Here is a 26,421-nt window from a genome sequence, read left to right on the forward strand (position 1 = left end):
AGGTATGTTACTTTGGGCATTTGAGGACTCTCAGCAAGCAAGGCCAGTTCAAGAAAACAGTGAAAACCCTTAATGCACTTCTCAAACATCCTGTGTACGTAAAACAGATCAACAAAGACCATTTAAACAGAGCATCATCAAGTCTAGAACTGCCACGGACAACCAGATTTCAATAAAGCAAAGAAATGTCAACTTGAACATAACAATAATGAGGAAAACGTCTTGTCCAATGTTTAAATAACAAGTATACACTGCTAATACTGAAGTATGCACTTGGTCTTTTTAAGCCTATAGTAAAGAGCCTGCGCGGTGGGTAATGACATTTGCGGACAGCTGGTAAAAGTACTCTGGATGTATTTGTGAGCTGCAGTCTAGTGTGTGAGACCCAGGGCCAGGGCAGCCCCTTATCCCTCCCTGATGGGGCATTTGTCAAAGCCAGCGCTGCTTTCAGCACACACACACTGCTCTGAAGTGGCCTGCGTTGAACCAGGCTTGTTCCCAGTACTCTAATGAATCACAGCCTTCCCCAATAGGAAAATAAAACTAGGGGTTTATGGGGACAAATGAGAAATCAGTGGAATTTCCTCACCTCACCTCCATCAATGATACACTTCCCAGATTGTTCAGGCAATATCTCTAACCAACCACTACATCTGTCACTTATTTGCCTTTTATTGTGTCGTAAGCATAGATTACTACAACTGTTACTACTGGTACACTGGAAGCCTGTACAAAGCACATGTGAGGGACCCATTATCCCCTAATGCACTATCATTCAAAAGAGATTAAAGACTTTAAAACCAGGCAAATCAGTGGCTTTTGTCTAAATTGGGCTGACACACAAGGCTTTACATCAACTACTGTACATGACAATGGAATTATCTCCCTATCAAAGGTACTTACCATGACAGCATCCCCTTTATCTGTGGAACTCTCTCTGAAACTCCCTGTACTGTTTGTCAAGTCATCTAGCAGGTCACCAGAGGACAACTCGGCATCCTAAAATATTAAGAAATTTAAAATTAAAAGGCAGTAGATGTAAAAGAATAGATCTAAATTGCATACTGTATAATAAATTGTCTTGTTTTTAATCCCAGTATAAATTACATACATATTGTCTTAATTTTTTATGAAATATAATAATAATAATAAAATATCTTGATATTTCAGAGAGGACTGCAAAGTTCTGTAGTTAGTTAGTACCTGGTGTGTGTGGGGTGTTCTTGGGGAGCGTGGAGCTTTGGGGTCCGGTCCGTCACACATAGGGAGGTGGAGGTTACAGTGGTGTCTGGCTGCGTCGGGGTCACCCATCACAAAGGTCATCTGTCTCAGAGCACCCTGAGACAGACAGACAGGTAGAAACCTGAAACACTGTTGCTGAAAGGTGAGGAGATCCCTCAGACACACAGTAAGGAAGGCTTCACCTTCCACTTTCCACTTTCCACCCAGCCTAATTACTTACAACAGTCACAGTATAAAGTACTGGATTATCTCACTGATCTATGTGAGATTTCTTTAGGACAGGTCAATTGGACAGGCAGCTAAGTGTAAATACCCATGGAAATCCAACCCTGACCATGAAGTTCCCATGCCATCCCTTCCAACCAGCCCAGCCAGCTCTTCTGTCCCCAACCTTTAGTCTTTGCAGTACAGTAGGCTGAGATCATCCAGGTAATTTGACAGTACAGTGATAGTAATATAGGAACTGACTAGAGCCAGATATGGCAACCAGACCCTGCCTGTGTCTGTCCGTGATGAATTGGCACTGAGAGTAACGGCTCTGGATTAAATTAGTGAAGTGAAGAGAAGCTGGTTTCAGGATAATCAGTAAACTCTCTCTGTGAGGATTAATGAGCAGGCAGAGAATGACCAGATTCCCTAAAACAATTTCTGTTAACATTTTGTCACATAACTTAAGATGACAAACTTCATTGTATGATTGAATTCAAAAAATACATTTTTGATTTATGATATATAGTATTACAACTGCAGAAAACCAACAGAAAATTAAGTGAAATCATTCTCAGCGAGTAAGTCAAGCTGACAACTGCCTAGTAATTGGTGACGGGACATTAACTTCTCTCTACTGCCATCGAGTGGCAGGCACCTTCTCTCTGAACATATCTAGTGCTTGAAATCATGAGGAATAGAAAAATATTCAGATTATTATTTATTATATACTGTTACATTACTAGTGAATACTGTAGACGAAAGTGGGAGTGACATTTGAGTATCCGAGAAACCCTTACCTCAAATGGAGTCTCAAAGCCCTCTATGATGCCCCCCAGCATCAGCAGACCATCAGTGGTAATGTCCTGTCCAGGGTAGGCCCAGTTCACCCTCTCCACCAGCTCACAGTCCACATAGAGGGCCAGCCAGCTGGAGGACACACCTACAGAGACCTGGTGCCACTGGCCGTCAGGCAGCATACCTACTGGGAACCTAGAGGGACAGGACGGAATGGGAGGTTAATTTCCTTCACTTGTATTGCTTGACTTATTGTTTTTAGCTGCAAGTGGAGCAAAGCACCTCAGCTTCATTTACTATACTGTACAAAAAGTCAGAAAGACAGAATTCATCTAAACTAGGAGGTGAAACTAACAACGTACTCGTAATGTCTGTGGTGAGTGGAGACGAAGGTGACCGTGTGTGGGCTGAGACGGAGCTGCAGCTGGATGTGGCTGTAGGGACTGAGCACGGTGACCAGGCTACTCTCCTCCTGCTGAACACTACGCAGCTCCATCAACACACTGAACTCATCTACAAACCTGGGAGGGAGCACAATATATGTGAGGTAGCACAATATAAATAACTTAAACAAAATGTTAATTTACGTCAGTATAATATAATATAGTATGTTAATTGGAATAATACCTTGGTCCAAATGCCTGGTGTGTGGGCATTGCCAGTGTGGCGTACAGGCCAATGTGAAGAGTCGGACACCTCTGGGTCCCCACAGATAAGGATACATTAGTGGTGTTGATGACCAGCTGGGACAGGTGCTCCAACACGTTCACCTTCTCTGTAGGAAGAACAGGACAAGACAGCAGCCATTCACTACATCTCTTTCACTACTGAGTACCCTGGCCGACATGACAGATTGAACAGTGTTTCCATCCGGGTCTCATTCTCCCCTAAAGACTGCACTTCTCCACATGTAGTCCCAGTAGAGCCAGTCTAATCATTTAGCAGAGCAGGAGCATAGAGAGCAGTATTTTCTGAGTGCACACAGTGGGTGAGAAATGACGCCCTAATATTGCTCATTTATTTTTGAGTGAGGACTGGGGCAGCAGCCCAGGACAGCAACAGCCTTGAATGAAGGATGATGAACAAACAGACACTTCATCACCGCTGCAGAGAGAGGAGCTCCGGCCGTCAAGACGTTACCAGTATGGTGCTGGAGGCATGCACTGTGTCACTTCTATTTCAAATAAGAATAGACTGCGTGCATGTGAGTGTGTGGTGAAAACACTCTCATGTTAACTGCAGATCACATGAATCTTTCAGTCCCCTGTCTCTGCAAACAATACCCCATAATGACAAAGCAAAAAAACGTTTTTTAGAATGTTTGCAAATGTATTAAAAATTATTATTCTGAAGAAAAATACATAAGTATTCAGACCCTTTGCTATGTGACTCGAAATAGAGCTCTGGTGCATCCTATTTCCATTGATCATCCTTGAGAGGTTTCTACAATTTGATTGGAGTCCACCTGTGGTAAACTCAATTGATTGAACATGATTTGGAAAGGCACACACCTATCTATATAAGGTCCCACAGTTGACAGTGCATGTCAGAGCAAAAACCAAGCCATGAGTTCGAAGGAATTGTCCGTAGAGCCCCCCGAGACAGGATTGTGTCGAGGCACAGATCTGGGGAAGGGTACAAAAAAATGTCTGCAGCATTAAAGGTCCCAAGAACACAGTGGCCTCCATCATTCTTAAATGGAAGAAGTTTGGAACCACCAAGACTCTTCCTAGAGCTGGCCGCCTGGCCAAACTGAGCAATCAGGGGAGAAGGGCCTTGGTCAGGGAGGTAACCAAGAACCCGATGGTCACTCTGACATAGCTCTAGAGTTCCTCTGTGGAGATGGGAGAACCTTCCAGAAGGACAACCATCTCTGCAGCACTCCACCAATCAGGCCTTTATGGTAGAGTGGCCAGACGGAAGCCATTCCTCAGTAAAAGGCACATGACAGCCCGCTTGGAGTTTGCCAAAAGGCACCTAAAGACTCTCAGACCATGAGAAACAAGATTCTCTGGTCTGATGAAACCAAGATTCAACTCTTTGGCCTGAATGCCAAGCAACACATCTGGAGGAAACCTGGCACCATCCCTACGGTGAAGCATGGTGGTGGCAGCATCATGCTGTGGGGGTGTTTTTCAGCAGCAGGGAGACAAGTCAGGATCGAGGCAAAGATGAATGGAGCAAAGTACAGAGAGATCCTTAATGAAAACCTGCTCCAGAGTGCTCAGGACCTCAGACTGTGGCGAAGGTTCACCTTTCCCCAAATACAGGTGTCATACCCAAGAAGACTCAAGGCTGTAATTGCTGCCAAAGGTGCTTCAACAAAGTACTGAGTTAATGGTCTGAATACTTATATAAATGTAATATTTCAGTTTTTTATATTTTTTATAAATTAGAAAACATTTATAAAAACCTGTTTTTGTTTTATCATTATGGGGTATTGTATGTAGATTGATGAGGGGGAAAAAAACGTTTTAATCAATTTTAGAACAAGGCTGTAACTTAACAAAATGTGGAAAAAGTCGAGGGGTCTGAATACTTTCCGAAGGCACCGTATATGTGTACTGAGAGGATCAAGACATCACAGGCCTCAGGGTTCTCCTTCTTCAATGCCAAGAGTTCAAAAAATATCAGATTTTACCCTTTCTTCTTGGTGGATGGGTCCTTCTTGAATTACGGTAGCATTTGGACATGGCATTTTTAGATACTACTGCACTGTTACATACTACTGCTCTGTTGGAGCTAGGAACACAAGCATTTCACTACACCTGCAATAACATCTGCTAAATATGTGTATGTGACCAATACAATTTGATTAGATTAGATTTTTGTGGGGAAAAACATAGATTTTTCTAGATTTTTTATTTATTAAATGTTTTTGGGTACATCTTCCCATTCTAAATCAACTAATATGGCAGCTTAATGACTTTAAATCATTTTTACCATAATATCGTGCTACCAGTAGGAGTAGCACAACCAATTATGGTAACACCATTGAGACATTTTAGGTTATTGAGGATTTTCTTAAATGGACGCCACAGATGATCAAATCTAAGGTCATAAACCCTTCCAAAATAAGTTATAAAAAGTATATGATTAATCATTTTGCTCACAGTGTTATTTCCATTAATTTAAATTGAGTAACACCAAGTGACACCTTGGATTTAGACACAGCAAATTATCAATGGAATCTTCAAATTTATGACATATTAAAAGGGTGTGATTAGCTAAGCTTTTTCATTAATAATAGACCCCTCCCCCGATAACTGTTTGCACACTGGAGGGAATGCTCACTATAACACCAATGACATAAAACTGAGGGACAGACATTATACTAGTAATAAAAAAGTATTTTAATAGCCTTCTTTATTTTTATTGATCTATACAATATATGAAATACGTTTGTTCAAAATAATAGATATCTCTAAATCCACAAAACATGTCACTACAACTCTACACATCACTACTGGGATAAGTCAATTTGCTTATCTTAAGTACATTAATCAATGCATAAACATAAAGTTTTGCAGTATAAAGGACTTGCATTATTTTATCATTGAAAAACAGTTAAATATAACCATGTGTTTGATGTATTTGATACCATTCACTTTTTCCGCTCCAGTCATTACAATGAGCTCGTTCTCCCCAATTAGAGTGCCACCAACCTCCAGTGGCATGTGTGTGACTATGTGTGCGCGTGCATATGTGTGTTCCTGCGTGCATGTGTGTGTGTGTGTGGTGAAAACACTCCCATGTTAACTGCAGATCACATTAATCTTTCAGTCCCCTGTCTCTCACACTACCAGCCCGCAGCGCAGCAGTCTCCCTCCAGGCCTGGAGGACTCCAGTCACACATGACTACTCTCTGATAACGTGATGAAAAGCCTGCTGTGAGCCACATTCAGCATTCCACAACTCACCAGGGCATATAGTCTACTGTACAGCTACAGCACGGTACTGAACAGAGCAAGGTGTTGAAAACAAGGTGCTTATGGTTGGACATTCCAGCATGCCTGTATTAAGCCTAATCCATTGATTACTGTATTGTTATGTTCCATTATGTGGAGTATGTATTTTTGTAATACAACATTATCAAACGGTACACATCTTCTTATGCACGTATCAACGTAAATCCTGAATCAGAGATTACAGGAAAAGGCCATTTACCTGAGAAACCCCCACTTACCACATACTGGCACAGCTGAAAACATGTCTCTCCCGCTAGAAAAGGTTCAAATGAAAACTACCTGATAGAGATCATGCTCTAATTGGTTGGCTAGTTGGGCTTTGGAACAACATGTCTAGAAGTCCATATTCTCTGTTGAACCCAATTCTCAGAGAAAACAGGTAACATGGTGGGTCCATGCTGTTACCTAGACAGTGCAGTAGAGTCGTCAGTGGCTCTTTTTAAACAGCTCAGTATGACATGTACAGGCTAACAAAAGGGAACACAGCCATATCTGTGGAGTAGGAAAAGGGAATTTCAAAGCCGACTGAATGACCTGCATACAGGTGGGAACGGAAAAACTCTGACAAGCATCTTGAGTCCATGTGCTGAGAGAGGAACCGGGAAAAGATGAGATGGTGAAGAGGTGGAGAGACATGAGGAGAGGAGGAGAGACAGGAGGAGAGGAACAAAGTGGAGAGGAGATTATAGGTCCCTGCCAGTGCCAACACTACAGTGCATCTGTACACCACAGGGAACTGCACAAAATACCTGACAAACTAACAACAAAGACCACAGTAGAGTGGAGTGTGCTTTTGTACAAAGTTAAACATCTAGGCTGGGAAACTGGGAGATAAACTCAGCTGAATAATGTGTTTTAAACCTGTCCCCCTAAAACTGTCTTTCAGAATCTGCAAGACAAACAAACCCTATCTTGTCTCCACACTTCCTGTATTGGCAGAGTTGTGTTTGCCTAGATCTCAAAGACCTGACAGAGGCCCAATGGCAGGCCCAGCACAGAGTGTCAAGAGTGGGTAGAGAGAGAGAGAGAGAGAGAGAGAGAGMGAGAGAGAGAGAGAGAGAGAGAGAGAGAGAGAGAGAGAGAGAGAGAGAGAGAGAGCAGGCTGCATTATCATTGGAGGAAGGGGATAACATCTATTACCTAAGGAGTTTACTTGACCCCAATCCTCTTGTGTAGACAGACTGACAGATTGGAGCCATTGGAAAATGCCTTGTAGCCTATGTTCCAACACAGGGACAGAACATGCTTCAGTTGTCATGTCTGTCTGGCAAACTGAACAGGGAATTGTTGCCAGGGTTGTATACTCTGGTTGGTTCATCTTGAATTACTAGTAAATTGTTAGGAACACGTAGACAGGAACTCAGTGTTGACTGCCAAATAGTAATCTCAGTCCATTGAGCTAGGAGAGTTCAGTAAAGCCTTGGGGTCTAATGTCTGGCTCCAGTTGCCATTTAATGGTCAATTAGCTCCCCCTGCACTGGTATGTGTTTCATTTACATGGATGGTTAACTGAAGTTCAGTCTTGTGGGACCCATTATGTTTGTCTTGGGAATAAAGGGGAATAAAAGCTGTGTTTCTTTCCCTTAATTGTGCTCTTAAAGGTAATCAAGGATGGATCGAGTGCACTGGCTGAGTAGGGCACTTTCTGATGGGATTGCTGGGTCACATGGCATTATTTAACTCAAACATAGGATAGCCTATAAGACAGTACGGTCATGCAACACTGGAACTTTAAATCTATTTTATATCTCTTCACAGTTCATAAGATTAGTAGTGGGGTCCCTACAGGGTAGCCTAGCAGTTAAGAACTTTGGGCCAGTAGCCAAAAGGCCACTAGTTCGAATCCCAGAGCCGGCTAGGTGAAAAATCTGCCGATGTGCTCTTGACCAAGGCATTTAACCCTAATTGCTCCTGTAAGTCACTCTGGATAAGAGCGTCTGCTAAATGACTAAAATGTTAATAATGGGTCCTAATTGGGGTTCCATCACTCTTGACCTCCTTGCAGATTATCAGATCTTCAAATTCCTCAAGGCCTTGTTGATTGTGCATTCATGGCTATGAATGGTATGAGTGACATTTTAGGCTTGCAGTGGAGTTTTGTTATGCACCATTCCCCAGAGTGAGATGATACACATATGGAATGGCATCTGCTATACTGTTATGAGCCTGGGCCCTAATCCTGTACGAACTCTCTTCTCTCAGATTTCACCAGAACATTGTACCTATTGAATTCTTGTTTCAAATTCCCAACATTCTCTTCCAATAAAAAGTAAATCCCTCAAATATTTTCTAACTTCCCCTTTTTCAGAAGGATAATATTTAAATACAAAACGGTGACCCAAAGTAGCCAGAAGGTAGCCCAACACCTCTGGGCATTGTGTGTATATAAATGACCTTGCCAGGGGCCTCATTTATAAAAGTAGTGTTTGCACAAAATATGCCCCAAAACATGTGCGCCAGTTTTCATGCAAAAGTCGGCATTTATAAAAACTGTACTTGACATGAGAATGTGCTTATCCTACCGTAAACTTTAGACCACGCATACGCAAAGTTTCTAGTGGTTGAAGCATTGCATTGCAAGAAGGCAACATTAGCCTAGTAGCCTTGTGCAAATGGGGAATTCCGAAAGTATTCAGACCTCTTGACTTTTTCCACATTTTGTTACGTTACAGCCTTATTATAAGGATTAAATAAATAAAAATTCCTCAGCAATCTACACACAATACCCCATAATGACAAAGCAAAAACAGGTTTTAGAAGGGTTTGCAAATGTATGAAAAATAAGTATTCAGACCCTTTGCTATGAGACTCGAAACTGAGCTCAGGTGCATCCTAGTTCCATTGATCATCCTTGAGATGTTTCTACAACTTGATTGGAGTCCACCTGTGATAAATTCAATTGATTGGACATGATTTGGAAAGGCATACACCTGTCTATATAAGGTCCCACAGTTGACAATGCATGTCAGAGCAAAAACYAAGCCATGAGGTCAAAGGAATTGATCGTCGAGCTCCGAGATAGGATTGTGACGAGGCACAGATCTGGGGAAGGGTACCAAAGTATTTCAGCAGCATTGAAGGTCCACAATAACACAGTTGCCTCCATCATTCTTAAATGGAAGAAGTTTGGAAGCACCAACACTCTTCTGAGAGCTGGCCGCCTAGCCAAACTGAGCAATCGGAGAAGAAGGGTCTTGGTCAGGGAGGTGACCAATAACCTGATGGTCACTCTGACAGAGCTCCAGAGTTCCTCTGTGGAGATGGGAGAACCTTCCAGAAGGACAACCATCTCTGCAGCACTCCACCAATCAGGTCTTTATGGTAGAATGGTCAGACCGAAGCCACTAATCAGAAAAAGGCACATGACAGCCCACTTGGAGTTTGCCAAAAGGCACCTAAAGACTCGCAGACCATTAGAAACAAGATTCTCTGTTCTGATGAAACCAAGATTCAACTCTTTGACCGAACGGTGAAGCATGGTGGTGGCAGCATATGCTGTGGGGATGTTTTTCCACGGCAGGGACTGGGAGATTAGTCAGGATCGAGGCAAAGATGAATGGAGCAAAGTACAGAGAGATCCTTGATGAAAACCTCCTCCAGAGCACTCAGGACCTCAGACTGAGGTGAAGATTCACCTTCCAACAGGACAACAACCCTAAGCACACAGCCAAGACAACGCAGGAGTGGCTTCGGGACAGGTATCTGAATGTCCTTGAGTGGCTCCGCCAGTGCCTGGACTTGAACCCGATCGAACATCTCTGGAGAGACATGAAAAAAGCTGTGCAGCAATGCTCCCCATCCAACCTGACAGAGCTTGAGAGGATCTGCAGACAAGATTGGGAGAAACTCCCCAAATACAAGTATGCCAAGCTTGTAGCGTCATACCCAAGAAGACTTGAGGCTGTAATCGCTGCCAAAGGTCTTTCAACAAAGTACTGAGTAAAGGGTCTGAATACTTGCATAAATGTGATATTTACGTTGTATTTTTTTAAATAAATTTGCAAACATTTCTAATAACCTGTTTTTGCTTTGTCATTATGGGGCATTGTGTGTAGATTGGTGAGGGGAAAAAACGATGTAATACATTTTAGAATAAGGCTGTAACGTAACAAAATGTTGAAGAAGTCAAGGGGTCTGAATTCTTTCCGAATGCACTGGGTGATGACTTATTCATAACAAAAAACAGATAGCTAAATATAATAACAAGATGCAATAATTTGCTGTTAGTGAGAAGAGCGCAAATCTATTAATTTTATCTTCACATTCTAAAATAATTTGATATCTACTTCCGATTACTTATTTCATTATCATTGCAGAATAAATTCCTTACCTTTTCTGACTGTGATGGTTTCATATAGGGCTAAGAATATAGGGATAAGAATTGAGATATATGAGAGAGCCATGTGAGTGAGAGATGCTTCGGAGCACGGCAGCCAGGAAAAGGTATGGATTTTTTAGGGGGCATTACAGCAACACAAGTGGGATACCGCCAAGAAATTCGAGGCCTGATGAGAATATTATCAAGTGCTTGTCAAATTGTGAATGAGAGACTGATGAAGTGTGTGCAGCCTGCACAAGAAACAAATCAGAGCTCATTCTTTTCATACGACTTTTTTCATTAGAGTCGCATCATGCAGCCTTAGAATGTATTAAAAATCTAAACATATAAGCCAACGCACATAGGAAGATCTGTTTCTTTGCTTACTGCTCAAAACAGAATAGCCGCATGTGCGCACTTCCTTGGAAATCGTTTGGAGTAAAGATCCTTTCTATTTCATTCAGTTATGTTCAATTGTATTCTTCGTACTATAAAATAATTTTAAAAAATGCCACAGAATTGTAAGCAAATCGTGTCTGCTAAATTAATTAGTGTAGCCCACAGCCATATGGCATAGCCAATTCAGGGCCTAAAACATTATGTTTTACCTGATAATTAATTCCACCCACCTGGAGTCCCAGGTCTAAATCAGTCCCTAACTAGAGAGCGAGCAACAATGAAAAGATGCAGTGAAACTGGCTTTGAGGTCCAGAGTTAAGTTTGAGGGGTGTATGCTATTTTAAATGGATTTTTTTAGACTTTTTAAAATGTAGATTTTCCAAAGGTCTGCATCAGTGGCTTGTAGGCTATGCATGGAAGCCAGGAGATGCTACATGTGTTTATGTTAATTGTTGTGGAAATTACTGGGGAGCCAGTAATGGCTTCCAGCCAGTCAGAATGAGTTTTACCCCACAAAAGGGATTTATTACAGACAAAAATACTCAGCAGTTTCATCAGCTGTCTGGGTGGTTGGTCTCAGACGATTCCGCAGGTGAAGAAGCCAGATGTAGAGGTTCTGGGCTGGCATGGTTACACATGGTCTGCGATTGTGAGGCAAGTTGGACGTACTGCCAAATTCTTTAAAACAACGTGTGAGGTGGGTTATCGTAGAGAAATTAACATTCAATTCTCTGGCAATAGCTCTGGTGGACATTCCTGCAGTCAGCATGCCAATTACACACTCCCGCAAAACTTGAGACATCTACAGCATTGTGATGTGCGACAACACTGCACATATTAGAGTGGCCTTTTATTGTCCCCAGCACAAGGTGCACCTGTGTAATGATCATGCTGTTTAATCAGAGGGATTATCTTGGAAAAGGAGAAATGCTCACTAACAGATATAAACAAATTTGTGCATAACATTTTTGTGCGTATGGAACATTTCTGGGATCTTTTATTTCAGCTTATGAAACATGGAACCAACACTTTACATGTTGTGTTTATATTTTTGTTCAGCATAGATGGATCATCTGGAACATTGACTTTTTTGGGTATTCTGTGGATAAAAGCACCCTTCCATGCCATGAGTCAGGTACCTTTCCATTAATCAGACAGGCATCGAAGATATGCATGAGGGCATGGGAAGGCATGGGAGTGACATCTGATCCATTAGCATTTTTGTTTGGTAGGGAAGTCAAAAAATGATCTACCTCTTCAAGGGTAAAATTGCATGTATCTGGGAAATAGTCTGATTGTACCGTTTCAATAGTTTCACACCAAGGTAGCGTGGTCAGCGGTGCACTATCAGACCGGGCTTGACATCTGTCATTATAGTAATTAGCAACATTACTCGTACTGGGTGGGGGTATGGGGGTATGCACTGTTGTTCAGAATAATCTCAATCGCTTTAGATACAGTGGGGCAAAAAAGTATTTAGTCAGCCACCAATTGTGCAAGTTCTTCCACTTAAAAAGATGAGGCCTGTAATTTTCATCATAGGTACACTTCAACTATCACAGACAAAATTAGAGAGAAAAATCCAGAAAATCACATTGTAGGATTTTTTATGAATTTATTTGCAAATTATGGTGGAAAATAAGTATTTGGTCAATAACAAAAGTTTATCTCAACACTGTTACATACCGTTTGTTGGCAATGACAGAGGTCAAACGTTTTCTGTAAGTCTTCACAAGGTTTTCACACACHGTTGCTGGTATTTTGGCCCATTCCTCCATGCAGATCTCCTCTAGAGCAGTGATGTTTTGGGGCTGTTGCTGGGCAACAGACTTTCAACTCCCTCCAAAGATTTTCTATGGGGTTGAGATCTGGAGACTGGCTAGGCCACTCCAGGACCTTGAAATGGCTTCTTACAAGCCACTCCTTCGTTGCCCGAGCGGTGTGTTTGGGATCATTGTCATGCTGAAAGACCCAGCCACGTTTCATCTTCAATGCCCTTGCTGATGGAAGTAGGTTTTCACTCAAAATCTCACGATACATGGCCCCATTCATTCTTTCCTTTACACGGATCAGTCGTCCTGGTCCCTTTACAGAAAAACAGCCCCAAAGCATGATGTTTCCACCCCCATGCTTCACAGTAGGTATGGTGTTCTTTGGATGCAACTCAGCATTTCTTTGTCCTCCAAACACGACGAGTTGAGTTTTTACCAAAAACTTCTATTTTGGTTTCATCTGACCATATAACATCTTCCCAATCTTCTTCTGGATCATCCAAATGCTCTCTAGCAAACTTCAGACGGGCCTGGACATGTACTGGCTTAACACGTCTGGCACTGCAGGATTTGAGTCCCTGGCGGCGTAGTGTGTTACTGATGTTAGGCTTTGTTACTTTGGTCCCAGCTCTCTGCAGGTCATTCACTAGGTCCCCCGTGTGGTTCTGGGATTTTTGCTCACCGTTCTTGTGATCATTTTGACCCCACCAGACTGGGTGAGATTCTGCGTGGAGCCCCAGATCGAGGAGATTATCAGTGGTCTTGTATGGCTTCCATTTCCTAATAATTGCTCCCACAGTTGATTTCTTCAAACCAAGCTGCTACCTATTGCAGATTCAGTCTTCCCAGTCTGGTGCAGGTCTACAATTTTGTTTCTGGTGTCCTTTTGACAGCTCTTTGGTCTTGGCCATAGTGGAGTTTGGAGTGTGACTGTTTGAGGTTGTGGACAGGTGTCTTTTATACTGATAACAAGTTCAAACAGTGCCATTAATACAGGTAACGAGTGGAGGACAGAGGAGCCTTGTGGAGGGACAGAGGAGTTACAGGTCTGTGAGAGCCAGAAATCTTGCTTGTTTGTAGGTGACCAAATACTTTATTTTCCACCATAATTTGCAAATAAATTCATTAAAAATCCTACAATGTGATTTTCTGGATTTTTCCCCCTCATTTTGTCTGTCATAGTTGAAGTGTACCTATGATGAAAATTACAGGCCTCTCTCATCTTTTTAAGTGGGAGAACTTGCACAATTGGTGGACTAAATACTTTTTTGCCCCACTGTATGTGATAAGTTGCCATAAGTATTCCAATTTCTCCCTGCATACCTTTCTCACACATACACACACACATACACGGACATACACACAAAACACACCTACATGTATATTGACCCCAGAACACACACCACCACACACATAAGTTCACATTCCTTCACACTCTTCACATACGCTGCTGCTACTCTCTGTTTATTATCTATACATAGTCACTTTACCCCTACCTACAGTTGAAGTCGGAAGTTTATATACACTTAGGTTGGAGTCATTAAAACTTTTTTTCAACCACTCCCCAAATTTCTGTTAACAAACTATAGTTTTGGCAAGTCGGTTAGGACATCTACTTCGTGCATGACACAAGTAATTTTTCCAAACAATTGTTTACAGACAGATATATTTCACTTATAATTCACTGTATCACAATTCCAGTGGGTCAGAAGTTTACATACACTAAGTTGACTGTGCCTTTAAACAGCTTGGAAGATTCCAGAAAATTATGTCATGGCTTTAGAAGCTTCTGATAGGCTAATTGACATYATTTGAGTCAATTGGAGGTGTACCTGTGGATGTATTTCAAGGCCGACCTTCAAACTCAGTGCCTCTTTGCTTGACATCATGGGAAAATCAAAAGAAATCAGCCAAGACCTCAGAAAAAAATTGTAGACCTCCACAAGTCTGGTTCATCCTTGGGAGCAATTTCCAAACGACTGAAGGTACCACATTCATCGGTACAAACAATAGTATGCAAGTATAAACACCATGGGACCACGCAACCTTCATACTGCTCAGGAAGGAGACGCGTTCTGTCTCCTAGAGATGAACGTACTTTGGTGCGAAAAGTGCAAATCAATCCCAGAACAACAGCAAAGGAACTTGTGAAGATGCTGGAGGAAACAGGTACAAAAGTATCTATATCTTCAGTAAAACGAGTCCAATATCGACATAACCTGAAATGCCGCTCAGCAAGGAAGAAGCCACTGCCCCAAAACCGCCATAAAAAAGCCAGACTACGGTTTGCAACTGCACATGGGGACAAAGATCGTACTTTTTGGAGAAATGTCCTCTGGTCTGATGAAACAAAAATATAACTGTTTGGCCACAATGACCATCTGTATTTTTGGAGGAAAAAGGGGGAGGCTTGCAAGCCGAAGATCACCATCCCAACTGAGAAGCACGAGGGTGGCAGCATCATGTTGTGGGGGTGCTATGCTGCAGGAGGGACTGGTGCACTTCACAAAATAGATGGCATCATGAGGCAGGAAAATTATGTGGATATATTGACGCAACATCTCAAGACATCAGTCAGGAAGTTAAAGCTTAGTCGCAAATGGGTCTTCCAAATGGACAATGACCCCAAACATACTTCCAAAGTTGAGGCAAAATGGCTTAAGGATAACAAGTCAAGGTATTGGAGTGGCCATCACAAAGCCCTGACTTCAATCCTGCAGAAATGTGTGGGCAAAACTGAAAAAGCGTGTGTGAGCAAGGAGGCCTACAAACCTGACTCAGTTACACCAGCTCTGTCAGGAGGAATGGGCCAAAGTTCACCCAACTTATTGTGGGAAGCTTGTGGAAGGCTACCTGAAACGTTTGACCCAAGTTAACAATTTAAAGGCAATGCTATCAAATACTAATTGAGTGTATGTAAACTTCTGACCAACTGGGAATGTGATGAAAGAAATAAAGGCTGAAATAAATCTTTCTCTCTACTATTATTCTGACATTTCACATTCTTAAAATAAAGTGGTGATCCTAACTGACCTAAGACACTGAATTTTTACTAGGATTAAATGTCAGCAATTGTGAAAAACTGAGTTTAAATGTATTTGGCTAAGGTGTATGTAAACTTCCGACTTCAACTGTACATGTCAATCTTACCTCAATTACCTCGACTAACCTGTACCCCTGCACATTGACTCGGTACCGGTACCTCTTGTATATAGCCTCGTTATTGTCTTTTTATTGTGGTACTATTTTTCCTTTAGTTTTTTTAGCACATTTGTCTTAGTTACTTTTCAAAACTGCATTGTTGGTTAAGGGCTCTTAAAACCTCTACGGGATCGGTGTACCCCCCGCGTGACGGTTGAGCTAACGTAGGCTAATGTGAGTAGCATGAGGTTGTAAGTAACAAGAACATTTCCCAGGACATAGATATATCTGATATGGGCAGAAAGCTTAAATTCTTGTTAATCTAACTGCACTGTCCAATTTACAGTAGCTATTACAGTGAAAGAATACCATGCTATTGTTTGAGGAGTGCGCACAGTTCTGAACTTGAAAATGTATTAATAAACCAATTTGGCACATTTGGGCAGTCTTGATACATCATTTTGAACATAAATGCAATGGTTCAATGAATCAGTCTAAAACGTTGCACATACACTGCTGCCATCTAGTGGCCAAATTCTAAACTGCACCTAACCTGGAATAGTACATTATGGCCTTTCTCTTGCATTTCAAAGATGATGGAACAAAAATGTGTTTTATTGTCCTACATTAATTTCACATTTCCACAAACTTCAAAGTGTTTCCTTTCAAATGGTATCAAGCATATGCATATCCTTGTTTCACGTCCTGAGCTTCCGACTAGATTTGGGTATGTCATTTTAGGCAAAAAAAAGGGTCCGATCCTGAATTAAGTAAGCATTTCATGGTAAGCATGTTGTATTTAGTGGGCATTAGTTATAATGCTCTTTCACGCACGCACAGTTCTTCGACAGGTCTCCTTTATAACGGGAAACGTGTGTATGTAGGGCATGTGCCATGTTTATAAATCTAAATCTGTGCGTGCGCAGTCTTTTCAGAAATAGCGTGCGCAGATATTTAGTGTAAAATGTATGCAATGGTTATAAATGAGGCCCCTGGCTTTTTAGAACAATTATTACAACAATAAACCATTAATTTACCAAAACGAACCCATTACTAAACCATTAGTAAATCCACATAACCACTCTAAATGCAGTAGACTACATCACTCATCTGTAGCATGCAACAACTGGGGCCTCATTTACAGTATCAACCATGCATACAATTCTATCAAAATTCTGGTGTATGTGGTGGAGATTCTAGAATTCACATGCGCAACAAATAATTGTTGTTGCACGCAACATATACAAGTTTTCATTGATAAATCAGAGCCATACTTAATTTATCATAAATGAGTGTTACAACCCCGCCTGGAAAACGATCTCCATTCACCTTTTAGGGTGACAAAAATGACCTAATTTGCTGCATGATTTGGAGGTGTTGAAACTGGGCCATGACAGTTCATAAAAGAAAGTGCAAATGGCAAATTTGATCCCATTTCTGTAGAGGTATGGGCAGAATGTTGTAATCTTAAGCAGTGACTTTAAAAAAATGAATAATGCATGCTGCCTATAGCGAGTGCCAAACACTGGCCACGCATTCAGCAAGATTGATTGTCTATTGAACAATTTAAAAGTAAATGCTGCCTACATCCTACATTTCTATGCAAAAGATGAATTGTTGTTCAATATTTTGTTTATCAATACATGATTTTGTTTCTATCTCCTGCCTTGGTATAGGCTCTGAGAAATAGGCTATTATGTCGCGCTCCTATCGCACAGCAATACTGTAGCCTACCCATACTGTCTTAGGCTACTGGTCTACACTACATTACCAGAAGTATGTGGACACCTGCTCGTCAAACATCTCATTCCAAAATCATGGGCATTAATATGGTGTTTGCATACTATAACAGCCTCCACTCTTCTGGGAAGAGACGTTGCTTCCAGAGGCAAAATGGAACTCGGTAGTGAGTGTTGCAACCGAGGAGAGACAATTTCTACGCAGCTATGCAATTCAGCACTCGGTGGTACCGTTCTGTGAGTTTGTGTAGCCTACCACTTCACGGCTGAGACTTTGTTGCTCCTAGATGTTTCCACTCCACAATAACAGCACTTACAATTGACCAGGGCAGCTCTAGCAGGGAAGAAATTTGACAGACTGACTTGTTGGAAAGGTGGCATCCTATGACGGTGCCACGTTGAAAGTCAATGAGCTCTTCAGTAAGGAGATTTTACTGCCAATGCTTGTCTATGGAGATTGCATGGCTGTGTGCTCGATTTGATACACCTGTCAACAACGGGTGTAGCTGAAATTGCTGAATCCACTAATTTGAAAGAATGTCCAAATACTTTTGTACATATAGTATATTTACTTTCTAGCATGGTTGGCGATTGAATGAGCGGGTATAAACCAGTCATGTCAGAAAAGGAGAGACATGCCCTGCATTATGATTTTGATTTAGGCCTATATAATAAAAGTACAATTTATATTCTAGCGAATTTAAGGGGTAACCCCGACTAGGACTCAAACCCGGGTCCAGCGACTGTCAAGCAAACAACTTAACCTTTATGAGGTCGCTAGGTGTTGGTTTAAGGCTGTTACAATATATTATGATGATGCTATGCGATCTTCTTACCAACGGAAAACGCATCTGTTAGGCCGCCATTTTGGAATTACTGAAAAGATGGCGCCGAAGAACATGGCTGACGTTTTACATTCTCCTAAACAATTGTGCACTTGTTATTTTTTTTGCATTTTGTGTAACTTATTTGGAGTTTGAAGAAGCCATGGATTACAGACAACATCGGCATCGTGCTAAAGGCTAGAGCTCCGGATGCTTATAAGAAATCCCGTTATTCCTTCAGACAAACCATCAAACAAGCAAAGCGTCAATACAGGATTAACATTGAATCCTATTACACCGGCTCTGACACTTGTCGGATGTGGCAGGGCTTGAAAACTATTAAGGACTACAAAGGGAAACCCAGACGTGAGCTGCCCAGTGGCGCGAGCCTACCAGATGAGCGAAACGCCTTTTATGCTCGCTTCGAGGCAAGCAACACTGAAGCATGCACGAGAGCACCAGCTGTTCTGGATGACTGTGTGATAACGCTCTCAGTAGCCGATGTGAACAAAACCTTTAAACAGGTCAATATTCACAAAGCCGCTGGGTCAGGCGGATACCAGGACGTGTACTCAAAGCATGCACGGACCAAATGTCAAGTGTCTTCACTGACATTTTCAACCTCTCCCTGACCGAGTCTGTAATACCTACATGTTTCAAGCAGACCACCATAGTCCATGTGCCCAAGGAAGCGAAGGTAACCTGCCTAAATAATTACCACCCCGTGGCACTCACATCGGTAGCCATGAAGTGCTTTGAAAGGCTGGTCATGGCTCACATCAACAGCATCCTCCCGGACACCCTAGACCCACTCCAATTCGCATACCGCCCCAACAGATCCACAGATGACGCAATCTCAATCGCACTCCACACTGCCCTTTTTCACCTGGACAAAAGGAACACCTATGTGAGAATGCTGTTAATTGACTACAGCTCAGCGTTCAACACCACAGTGCTCACGAAGCTCATCACTAAGCTAAGGACTCTGGGACTAAACACCTCCCTCTGCAACTGGATCCTGGACTTCCTGACGGGCTGCCCCCAGGTGGTAAGAGTAGGCAACAACACGTCTGCCATGCTGATCCTTAACACTGGGGCCCCTCAGGGGTGTGTACTTAGTCCCCTCCTGTATTCCCTGTTCAACCACGACTGCATGGCCAAACATGACTCCAACACCATCATTAAGTTTGCTGACGACAACAGTGGTACTACTTTTAAACTCAGACAAACAGCGATGCTTGTTCTAGATCCCAAGAAACAAAGAGATCTTCTGTTGAATCTGACAATTAATCTTGATGGTTGTACAGTCGTTTCAAATAAAACTGTGAAGGACCTCGGCGTTACTCTGGACCCTGATCTCTCTTTTGATGAACATATCAAGACTGTTTCAAGGACAGCGTTTTTCCATCTACGTAACATTGCAAAAATCAGAAACTTTCTGTCCAAAAATGATGCAGAAAAATGTATCAATTCTTTTGTCACTTCTAGGATAGACTACTGCAATGCTCTACTGTCCGGCTACCCGGATAAAGCACTAAATAAACTTCAGTTAGTGCTAAACACGGCTGCTAGAATCTTGACTAGAACCAAAAAATTAGATCATATTACTCCAGTGCTAGCCTCTCTACACTGGCTTCCTGTTAACGCACGGGCTGATTTCAAGGTTTTACTGCTAAACTACAAAGCCTTACATGGGCTTGCTCCTACCTATCTTTCCGATTTGGTCCTGCCGTACATACCTACACGTACGCTACTGTCACAAGACGCAAGCCTCCTAACTGTCCCTAGAATTTCTAAGCAAACAGCTGGAGCAGGGCTTTCTCCTATAGAGCTCCATTTGTATGGAATGGTCTGCCTACCCATGTGAGGGACGCAGACTCGGTCTCAACTTTTAAGTCTTTATTGAAGACTTATCTCTTCAGTAGGTCCTATGATTGAGTGTAGTCTGGCCCAGGAGTGTGAAGGTGAACGGAAAGGCACTGGAGCAACGAAGCGCCCTTGCTGTCTCTGCCTGGCTGGTTTTCCTCTCTCCACTGGGATTCTCTGCCTCTAACCCTATTACAGGGGCTGAGTCACTGGCTTACTGGTGCTCTTCCATGCCGTCCCTAGTGTTAACTCGAAATGACACAACGACAAGGTTCCAGTTTAACAAAGTTTACTATACTATATGAACACACTACACGTAGCCATTACACTCGAGGCTAGGTMCAACAACCACCAGACTTCCTGCGCATGCGCACTCTTGACTTAGTGATAGCCCCGTAATAACAGGAATATAGGGATACTTAAAACATGAACTTAACAATCTCCCCCTTTTCTTTAAAGACAAATAAAACATCAACAACATAATTAAATGTCCAAGTATTATTCAAGATCCCCATTACAAATGGGTTGTGTGACAGTTCTTATTTGTATTACTCAAGCTGCCACTTTCCATTACTGAGAGCCTGTAGGAGCGAGAGCCTGTAGGAGCACAAGACCGGATGCTCCTTTTTTAGTCAGACAGTCAGCAAGCTGTTCCTTTGTGGTCTACCACAGAATCCGCTGGATTCTCTGTGCTTGAATAAGTTCCTTGATGCTGAGTCTTTTCTCTGTGACAGACTTGGTTGACTTCACAGCATCAACTAATAAGTAGTTGTCAGTGACACAAACTAGAGGTAGAAAGTGCTGTTTTGTCTCACCAGTGGTAAGCTCTGAGAACAGAGTTGCAAGAAAGATAGCATTGTCAACTCCATCCCCAAGACCAAGGGTTTCTCCAGCAAGTCCGCTTCGGACAACCCTTGTGATCCTTTTTTTGACTGCCAACAGATAGGTGAGAATCTTCCTCCTTCACCCATTAACACGATTAGATGTCCACCTTGTGTGCCTCCATCTGTAAGGTTCCCTAGCGAAGCATCTCTGAAGACAACTAGTTTGAAAGAGTCATCTTATCCAACATGCTGAAACTTTAATATCACTTGTTGTGATTTCAGATTACGAACAACTTTGTTTGCCTCATGAATGGTTTGTACAGTGGCGTGTTTTGTGTTAGATGCCAAGTTGCAAACATCAAACATTACATCAGGTCTACTCTGTCTATCAACCCATAAAATTTGTCCTATCTTTGACCTCAATTTATCAGCTTCAATTCCACATAGAGGGGAATTCCTTTGTACGGCTCTTGAAGAATCCATGTGGATGGGTTGAAGATTCTTGATATAGCTCTCCTGTTGCATCAGTATTTTGCCATCAACTGTAATAACTCTATGCCAACATAACAAAAATGTATGATCATGCTCCTCACGGCCAACCTAGAAAACAGCTTTGAGGTGTGGAATCACAGTTGAAGCAAAGGTCTCTGAGCCACCCCAGATAAAGTCATCAACATGACAGGCAAGTACTCCAGTCACATTGCAGTCTTGATCAAGGCAATAGAGACTGCAGGATCCACTTGTGACATTTTTCCACCTGTATTCAGCATTGTTGCCTTGACTTTGTTGTACCAGTAGAGTGATCCATCTGCCAGTCCATACACACACTTTTTTAGTTCCCCACAGTGTTCCTTCGCTTTTAGCTTCAGGCGGAGGTCGGATGTGAATGTCCCTTGACAGCTCTGTTCCCTGCAAAAATCCAGATTTGATGTCTATGGAATTAAGTTTCCATTTTTTTCTGGCAGATCACCTAACATCAGCAATCTGAGTGACTCTGAGGCGCATGTCGGTGAGTCTTTTGGGAGTTCTTTAGCAGCCAGCTCCTCAAAACCTCTAGCCACTAGACGTGCTTTAGGCACTATTCAGTTAAGGATTCTTTAAGGGTACACACCACCTTGTTGAGACGCATTTTTGGCCAATGTCTTTGACTTCCTACACCACCATTTTTTCTCCAATTACTGAGCTCATCTAGCTTAGCTGAGCCAAATGACAGTCCTTTTGTTTCAAGTACATCATCATTTTGAATGTCATTCTGTTTTTCTCGATTTTCCATTGATTCAATTCTGATATTATCTACAAGTGACAGGTCAGCTGACCCTGTTGTACCAGAAAGTGTAGCTGGTTCAGAGTACTGCAAGTTGTACCAGTTCTTGTGTTTTACTTTTCCTGCTCGTCCAATGACGGTTGCTGTATGTGGAATACCACTTTTCTCTGTCCTGTATTTAACAGTTTGTCCTGTTTTCAGATTGGAACAACCATGTTCTCTTAACACATATGGCTGTTGTTGAATGTTTTCCTCATTTAAGACGCTCAATAGTATTACCTGTGGCATGGTTAAAGGTCTCTGCTCCATTTCCTGTGTCAGTTTCAGTGTCCATATCATTGGATGTGACATCTGGTAGGTTTGTGTCTGTTACTGTGTCCTCTTTTGTCATTTTCATTAGGAGACTGATTCTCAGCTACAGCCCTCTATCTTGTTGATCATTTACTTCCGCAATCTTGAGTGATGCACTCTGACAATGAATTCTCTCCGTGCCTCACAAATATCACCAACCATCTTGACCAATGACTACTCCGGTCCTTTCCACTCATGACAGTCAACTCGTTTGTAGTACACTTTGTTTCCAGTTTCGTACTTCTCATCATCATTATTCCCTGAACTGCTGAGTAACTTCTGAAGTCTGTCAACTGTATCATGTCCAAACGTTTGTAAAGCTTTGGCAATACTTTGTGTTTTTCTTTAGTGCTCATGTTCTCTGTGACTGTCAGAATCTCCATGTGCTCTGTGTCAGTCAGAATCTCATTTTTGCATGGACTCTGTGAGAGTGTTTGTCTAAAATTGTTACACAAATAGTGGCCTGAGGTAGTAAGTTCAAGAGTCACTGGTTGTTTAAACATCACTGCCTTGTCATTTTTTATGTCTAGTACAGCCTCTGCCTTCTTGAGGGAAGCTTTGCTTAATAGTAAGGGGATATCTGTAGGGACCACCTCTGTTTCAATGTGACACTTAGTCTGACAATTTTTGCTGGTATCTTAACTTCTTGGTAGAATGGACAATTCTCCCATCTCCAAATTTGAAAGCTCTTTTGCTTGGTGTGTCAATCATATTTTGTACTTCTTTCATATTTAGTTCACTGACATAGCTATCAAGCCATTTTGCACCACACACTGTCCGTGTACATGCAGTATCAATCACAGCAGATCCTAAGGATTCAACTATAAAAATCTCAGTATCAGATTCATTTGAAAACAGTGTAATGTTACACTGCTCTATCTCTGTGTTTACATTTTCCTCTGTTAGTTTAACTTGTTCATTTTTATGAGGACAGTCTTTAACCCAATGGTAGTGCTTTGACAAATTGCACATTTCGATCTCCTTCCATATTTGTCCAGTGGATTTGTGCCGGGAAATGGCGCCCTCTTCTGGTTGTCTTGAGAACGTGACTTGTTGGCGCCTTTTCTGTGCTGCTCGGTGTAATATGCTGCGTCACTCACTTGCATTCCATCTGTTATTGGCGCGACAGACGTCTTCTCACCAAATATTATTTTTAGTGCCGACTTCATAGATGCAAAAGTCAGCACAGTACAAGCAGTCAAACCAACTGTTTCTCCCTACCATCTAGACAAGCAGTGTCTAGCAACTTGAACGCTAACCTACATCTGAGAGCACATGTCGTACTTGCGCATTCTATTGTACTCTGTTCGAAATCAATGATGTAGTCCGCCTTGCAACCGAAATACTCTCTGTAACACTGTCAAAGTTTGAATATGCCTCGTAGGCACGGTCTTTCTCTTCTTTAAGAAATACAGAATCCAGTGCTGTGATCAGTTCCCATACCGTCATCCTTGTTCAAATCCTCAACGGATATTTCCAGTGCTGTATCTCTCGCTCTTCCTCGAGCGATAATACCACGCAAGTGCTTGCTTTTTCGCGTCCAGATTAGTAACGCGTGTCCAGATCCCCAGTTCATTTTTCCAACTTTCGTACGACCTCTTCTCGTCGAAGCGAGGTGGCACATTGTAGTTAGAAACATCCTCTGCTACCAATATTGTTACTCGAATGACACAACGACAAGGTTCCAGTTTAAAAAGTTTACTATACTATATGAACACACTACACGTAGCCATTACACTCGAGGCTAGGTACAACAACCACCAGACTTCCTGCGCATGCGCACTCTTGACTTAGTGATAGCCCCGTAATAACAGGAATATAGGGATACTTAAACATGAACTTAACACCTAGGAGGGGTGCGTCACTTGAATGGGTTGAGTCACTGACATGATCTTCCTGTCTGGGTTGGCGCCCCCCTTGGGTTGCGCCGTGGCGGAGATCTTTGTGGGCTATACTTGGACCTTGTCTCAGGATAGTAAGTTGGTGGTTGAAGGTATCCTCTAGTGGTGTGGGGCCTGTGCTTTGGCAAAGTGGGTGGGGTTATATCCTGCCTGTTTGGCCCTGTCCGGGGTATCGTCGCCGGGGCCACAGTGTCTCCCGCCTCCTGTCTCAGCCTCCAGTATTTATGCTGCAGTAGTTTATGTGTCAGGGGGCTAGGGTCAGTCTGTTATATCTGGAGTATTTCCCCTGTCTTATCCGGTGTCCTGTGTGAATTGAAGTATGCTCTCTTAATTCTTTCTTTATTCTCTCTCTCAGAGGTCCTGAGCCCTAGGACCTGCCTCAGGACTACCTGGCCTGATGACTCCTTGCTGTCCCCAGTCCACCTGGCTGTGCTGCTGCTCCAGTTTCAACTGTTCTGCCTGCGGCTATGGAACCCTGACCTGTTCACCGGACGTGCTACCTGTCCCGACTGCTGTTTTCAACTCTCTAAAGACAGCAGGAGCGGTAGAGATACTCTCAATGATCGGCTATGAAAAGCCAACTGACATTTACTCCTGAGGTGCTGACCTGTTGCACCCTCGACAACCACTGTGATTATTATTATTTGACCCTGCTGGTCATCTATGAACATTTGAACATCTTGGTCATTTTCTGTTATAATCTCCACCCGGCACAGCCAGAAGAGGACTGGCATCCCTCATAGCCTGGTTCCTCTCTAGGTTCTTCCTAGGTTCTGGCCTTTCTAGGGAGTTTTTCCTAGCCACAGTGCTTCTACACCTGCATTGCTTGCTGTTTGGGGTTTTAGGCTGGGTTTCTGTACAGCACTTGAAGATATCAGCTGATGTAAGAAGGGCTTTATAAATACATTTGATTTGATTTGAATTTGATTTGGTAGGCCTGATCACCGACAATGATGAGACGGCCTATAGGGAGGAGGTCAGAGAACTGGCAGTGTGGTGCCAGGACAACAACCTCTCCCTCAATGTGAGCAAGACAAAGGAGCTGATCGTGGACTACAGGAAAAGCCGGGCCGAACATCGACCGGGCTGTAGTGGAGTGGGTCGAGAGTTTCAAGTTCCTTGGTGTCCACATCACCAACGAACTATCATGGTCCAAACATACCAAGACAGTTGTGAAGAGAACACGACAAAACCTTTTCCCCCTCAGGAGACTGAAAAGATTTGACATGGGTCCCCAGATCCTCAAAAGTTTCTACAGCTGCACCATTGAGAGCATCCTGACCGGTTGCATCACCGCCTGGTACGGCAACTGCTCGGCATCTGACCGTAAGGCGCTGCAGAGGGTAGTGCGAACAGCCCAGTACATCACTGGGGCCAAGCTTCCTGCCATCCAGGATCTATATAATAGGTGGTGTCAGAGGAAAGCTCATAAAATTGTCAGAGACTCCAGTCACCCACGTTATAGACTGTTTTCTCTGCTACCGCACGGCAAGCGGTACCGGAGAGCCAAGTCTAGGACCAAAAGGCTCCTCAACAGCTTCTACCCCCAAGCCATTAGACTGCTGAACAATTCATAAAAATCGACACCAGACAATTTACATGACCCCCTTGTACACTGCTGCTACTCGCTGTATGTTTGTTACCTATGCATAGTCACTTCGCACCCACCTACATGTACAGATTACCTCAACTAGCCTGTACCCCTGCACACTGACTCGGTACCGGTGCCCCCTGTATATAGCTTCGTTATTGTTATTCTTATTGTGTTACTTTTTATTATTACTTTTTATTTTAGCCTACTTGGTAA

The 26,421-nt window shown here is 42.6% G+C and overlaps 1 protein-coding gene across 2 annotated transcripts in view; it reads right to left on the reverse strand.

Moving 5' to 3' along the window:
- LOC111974807 (collagen alpha-1(II) chain) overlaps positions 1-26,421 on the reverse strand; it is a 71,959-nt gene that overhangs the window by 31,245 nt on the left and 14,293 nt on the right. For both annotated transcript variants that reach the window (XM_070446965.1, XM_024002813.2), the window contains exons 2-6: positions 2,875-3,022; positions 2,610-2,768; positions 2,250-2,442; positions 1,204-1,338; positions 904-999 (exon numbers count right to left, since the gene is read on the reverse strand). In XM_070446965.1, coding sequence (XP_070303066.1) covers positions 904-999; positions 1,204-1,338; positions 2,250-2,442; positions 2,610-2,768; positions 2,875-3,022 — 731 coding nt within the window. The remainder of the gene's footprint in view (positions 1-903; positions 1,000-1,203; positions 1,339-2,249; positions 2,443-2,609; positions 2,769-2,874; positions 3,023-26,421) is intronic.

The sequence above is a fragment of the Salvelinus sp. IW2-2015 genome, linkage group LG15 (assembly GCF_002910315.2).
Source record: "Salvelinus sp. IW2-2015 linkage group LG15, ASM291031v2, whole genome shotgun sequence".
NCBI classification, from domain to species: domain Eukaryota; kingdom Metazoa; phylum Chordata; class Actinopteri; order Salmoniformes; family Salmonidae; genus Salvelinus; species Salvelinus sp. IW2-2015.